Below are 5,133 nucleotides of genomic sequence, written 5' to 3'. Positions count from 1 at the left end.
CCCATGCCATACCCAGGTCCTGTGCCGCCATATTCCTCTATTTGGACATCAGGAGCTGGCTGTCTACTTTGGGTTTAGACAGCCAGCCCCTGATGACCCAACTCCAAGCCTGCCTCCTTGGCCCTCTGTTTTTCCGCCCCTCTCTCTATGTTAAGTAGATGTTATTCTTGTCTAGTTGATGCTGTGCTGCAGCAATATGGCTGCCATTAAAACAAAAATATGCGCAGCACCACCTAAATTTTAGGTCTCTTAGTCCCCCTGCAAATTTCCACAAATACCTGTTGATCCTTACAGTGAAGTCCTCCTATTGCATCTTCCTGTAATGGGGTGGCAACAATGCTGCACTGCTCCTGAATTGAGAGCAGCATTGTCACTCTCATATAGGCTGCACATGCTTGCATTACAGTGGGATGAGAAGACATTGTAGGGGGTGTGGCCTGTAGTTTGTCAGTAAGCACACCCAGTCCCACCCACTGCATTCTAGATTGACAGCACCACCTCTGCTGCTGAAACCCTCCCACTGTGAGCTGCAGTGTTTAGGGGGGGTGGAGCATGTGAGACACAAATGGAGGAGGAATTGGCTCAGTCAGGGAAGGTAAAGGAAGGATGTTTTGGGTTAGTACATGAGTCTTGTGTATAACTGGATTTGGGACTTGTTTGGACATACAGGAGGATTTAGTTGAACTTTAAAGACGTGTGTGGGTCATGGCACCCAGGACAGCAGACAAAATGAGTGACTTTGTAATATCTGGTGTGTTTCTCATCCCTTCCTTTATAGAATATACGCCTACTAAATGCCGGGAAAGCACCACAGCGAGCCGGGGACATTGAGAGAGATCTGGATAAGGCAGACACCATGATTCGTGTCCTTTTCAATGATGTACAAGCTCTTAAAGACGGGCGCCATCCACAGGGCGAGCAGATGTACCGCAGGTATGGGATTGTTGAATTCAATGCACAGAAGCGCAAGGACTTTATACTTTTCCTTTAATGAATATTAGCCTAATAATGGACCCATCTTAAGGGTACAAAGTGCTATAAATTAGTATAGAAAGCTGCCTACTGGGCTTTGTTCTCACCATTGTCCGTCATTGGATGTTTGGATGGTGTCTACCACTGTAAGGCCAGCTCAAGTGCTTACATCATCATATGACATCATCACTTCCAATGGCCTTACGCTTTATTTGTGTCTTTTTTTACCAACAGGGTTTACCGCCTCCACGAGCGTCTGGTCGCCATCCGCACAGAGTACAACCTTCGCATTAAGTCTGGAGCAACTCAGGTCATCACCCAAGTTACCCACGTCACCACGACCTCCGAAAAGGACGTCACCCTGCGTTACTTCCAGGATCTCCTGGCCTGGGTAGAAGAGAACCAGAAACGTATTAATACGGCTGAATGGGGATCCGACCTGCCCAGTGTGGAGTCCCAACTGGGAAGCCATCGTGGCCTCCACCAGTCCATCAACGAGTTCCGGGCCAAGATAGAGCGAGCACGGACTGATGAGGTGAGCACCTGTCACCGAGGGCACAAGGGGTCCCTTTCTGTGGGAATGTATTCCTTTTATGTATTGATGGGCAGATATAGTGAACAGTCATAGTTACAGGTTGCCATGAAAAGAAGGTTTTACATGGCTCTACTCTTGATGGACGTGAGACATTGCGTACAATCTTTTTAGAGCCTAAAACAAGAGGTATATGTCCTGTTTCAGGTGTCTTCTGCTCCAATACTACAAGATCCTATTCAAAGTGGAACGCCAACCCAAACTTGTGTTTTTAGTTTAGAAGAGTCGGAGCCTCTGCCAGGAATTCGCAATCTGTGTCAACGGGAATAACTCCTGTATTGACCTAGTTTAAAGCATAGGAATTAAATTGAACCATTAGGGATGGGCACCACACCCCCAATTAGAATTGTATACAAGAAAAGAAAAGCGGGGCTTTAAAAGTGTCCAAACATACATGGTTTTGTATAAACGTATATTTAATACATACATAAAGACTTGGTTACAATTAAAATGTCATTGACATGATACAATGTTACATTGAAATCAAACTACCTCCTTTTGGTGCCCATACATGTGTACATATATATATATATAATTCATTAGTATAACATGGACTCCTTGAGTCCTGATTTCTGTAATAGTTGTATGATCCACTGTGGGCCCCATCTCCGACGCGTTTCGCAGCTGTATGTGCTTCCTCAGGGAGGTTGGAGGTATTTTCATGTTCACAAAGATGGCTGGATCTTTGGCCCCACATGCTGTCTCGCAATCACCAAACAGGTGAACAGGTGGGAGGTAACCGGGGATAAACAGGACTATTGCAGAAAATCCCATCGTCTGTGTTGTCCAGGATCAGCAGTCCTGTATTGACCTAGTTGAACTCTCCAGAGCCAACTTTGAGACATGTGCCATAATTTCTACTGCAGTGGAGTTACCTTCCTAAAAAGGGGTTACATTCATGTGTAAGACATTTTTTTCTCTACTTTAAACAATATTTTAAAAAGCATTTCAGAAAAATCAGCTTTTTCATTAACTAGAAATTGAAAGCCTCTGTAAAGAAGCTTCTCCAATGCCAAACATGTTACATTCCGGTCTGGGTGCGGCAGCAAGTGATGCAAACTATTTTGAGGGCAGACTCATGTCAACGATGATGTGAGCAGCGTGTGTTTATGTTAACACGTGGTGGCAGCTTCCATGTGTACATGTGAAGGGTTAACTGTTCAGTTGACCTGCCCCAAGAGATGGCCTGCTGGTGTTTAGGTTGTTGTCCAGAAAGCTGGAAATCTCTGCAGAGTGAGACGGAGAGTCTCTTGTGTTAAAGATTCATTTGTAAGCTAATTGAGTAGAATAAAACGGCAAGCCGCACAACCCAGAACCAATGTTAAAATTGTATCCAACCACCTGCTTGGTCTTTATGGACCATGCCACCAGGTACCACCAGAAACAATGTGCGCCTACAAAGGTGGGTGGCAATAGCTCGGCCTTTACATACTCGACCACCAAATAACCCCGACCATACCACCAGGTAAACGTCACAATTCTTGAGGGTAGAGTGCTGAACAGTCCCAAAAATTGCAGTTTTAACCAAGCTCTTGTTTCTCTTCTCAGGGTCAGATTCCGGGTTCTCGGGGAGCCTATCAGGACTATCTGGGAAAACTGGACTTACAGTATGCCAAGCTGCTGGTAAGAGTCTCTTCTGTGCTGGCCTGATGGGGTCTGAAGTGTCTAATTCTGGGGTATGATTATCAGGTGGTGGTTGTTTTTATTCATACCTCTCTATTTTTATTCCAGAACTCTTCCAAGGCCAGACTCCGCAACTTGGAGAGCCTCAACACCTTTGTGGCTGCTGCCACTAAAGAGCTGATGTGGCTGAACGACAAGGAGGAGGAAGAAGTGAACTTTGACTGGAGCGACCGCAACACCAACATGACCAGCAAGAAGGACAACTACTCTGTGAGTTCTGTTTCTTGTTTTGTTGGATAGTTTGTATTTTAGTCATGTTCTGCTCTGCAAAAGATGGTGGAATGCTATCAGTTGCTCATAGTTTTGTGGACCATGGTAACAGGTCTACCAAATTTGGTCAATGAGGAGGCGTTAAATTATTACAAGGGTTGAGGCACAGGGCATGTAAGGAATCCTAAGAAGTTATGAGCATAGGAAGCCAATAAATGTTGAGTATATATCAGATTTGTGGTAGGAGGACCTTTTAAATCTTAAGACAAAACCTTTATTCTAGATTTGGGTAGAGTGGTGAGGGGTTAGTATCCCTGTTGTTTGTCTCTCCATTACGGAGTTATCTCTCTCTGTCTGTCTGTCTGTCTGTCCTGGACTAAAAGTGAGTGGGAAACCAAAATTGTGAGTTACCACCAAAACAGGAGATGCACTTTAAGAACAGATCATATGTGGGATAGTGGAGGATGTACATCAGACCTAACCTATGACTTCTCACTCATGGCTGTTCTGCTCTTCAGGGACTGATGCGGGAGCTGGAACTGAAGGAAAAGAAGATCAAGGAGATCCAGAACACCGGGGACAGACTCCTCCGTGATGACCACCCTGGCAAGTCCACCATAGAGGTTGGTATCTATGCTGGTTATTCTTACTCATCCCTCCATTCAGAAGTGACAGCTGCATTGATTGGGCTCTAGACAACATTCTGCGACCCGTTACAGAGCTGGGGAGCTTACCCTCAAAATTTAATATGAGTGTCTTTCTCCTTCTGGTGTCATTAATTCCATGGGCTATACCTGAAGCAAAAGGGCGTGTTAGTAGAGTGCTGGACCCAATGGGTGGGCAAGATGGGGTTTGGAATCCAAATTTTAATGGCAGCTCTGTCAACCATAGTAACTTCAGCGGCCCCTGAAGCTGTCTGAAGGATGAGATCGCCAAAGATCGGATGCAAGCCCGAGTCTTTATTGCACATAACAAAAAGTGAAAGTTAATGCATTTTTGGGGGGCCTTCATCAGAGCTGAGAAACACCTTCTTAGCCCTGATGAAGGGGAAGCTTTGAGCCCCTGAAATGTGTTGGATTTTTCTTTTGACTGGCAATGTGCAGTAAAGACTTAATAGACTTACATTAGACCTGTGTATACTTGCAGCAAGGCAGCCCTGCTCTCAGTGTTCCCTACGTTTCCCAGTTTTCTCTTTCTTCTGATATTTTGTGTCTTTTCTGACCCGGATGTTTTGTGTCTGTTGCAGGCGTTCCAGGCTGCTCTGCAGACACAGTGGAGTTGGATGCTGCAGCTTTGCTGTTGTATTGAAGCTCATCTCAAGGAGAACACGGCTTACTTCCAGGTATGGTCACTGCAGGAGGCTCTAGGACATAGTAACGCCTCGTTCTTCAGTTTCTGAGAGATCTTGTTCCCCCATTTGCTATACACAGATCAGGAATGCAATTGTCCTTTCCTAATAATGTGGCAGAGGGTGTCCTATAGTTCTGGAAGGTCCAAGATCCAACTCATTATTTTATACCTGAAGCTCATGTTCTACCACAACTTAGTGTTCTATGGCGACAGGTTTACAATGATCCCCCGGGCTGTATATATACAATGATCCCCCGAGCTGTATATATACAATGATCCCCCGAGCTGTATATATACAATGATCCCCCGAGCTGTATGTATACATA

The 5,133-nt window shown here is 45.1% G+C and overlaps 1 protein-coding gene across 4 annotated transcripts in view; it reads left to right on the top strand.

Moving 5' to 3' along the window:
- The window catches only part of PLEC (plectin), a 225,016-nt gene that overhangs the window by 191,264 nt on the left and 28,619 nt on the right, over nt 1-5,133 (top strand). For all 4 annotated transcript variants that reach the window (XM_018562625.1, XM_018562626.1, XM_018562629.1 and 1 more), the window contains 6 exons: nt 779-933; nt 1,207-1,507; nt 3,113-3,187; nt 3,296-3,457; nt 3,976-4,080; nt 4,704-4,799. In XM_018562625.1, the coding sequence (XP_018418127.1) occupies nt 779-933; nt 1,207-1,507; nt 3,113-3,187; nt 3,296-3,457; nt 3,976-4,080; nt 4,704-4,799 (894 nt within the window). The remainder of the gene's footprint in view (nt 1-778; nt 934-1,206; nt 1,508-3,112; nt 3,188-3,295; nt 3,458-3,975; nt 4,081-4,703; nt 4,800-5,133) is intronic.

This window comes from Nanorana parkeri, unplaced genomic scaffold (assembly GCF_000935625.1).
Source record: "Nanorana parkeri isolate BGI_ZX_2015 unplaced genomic scaffold, ASM93562v1 scaffold588, whole genome shotgun sequence".
Lineage (NCBI taxonomy): Eukaryota > Metazoa > Chordata > Amphibia > Anura > Dicroglossidae > Nanorana > Nanorana parkeri.
The sequence above is the reverse complement of the archived record's forward strand: the minus strand, read 5'-3'. Positions and strand labels throughout refer to the sequence as shown.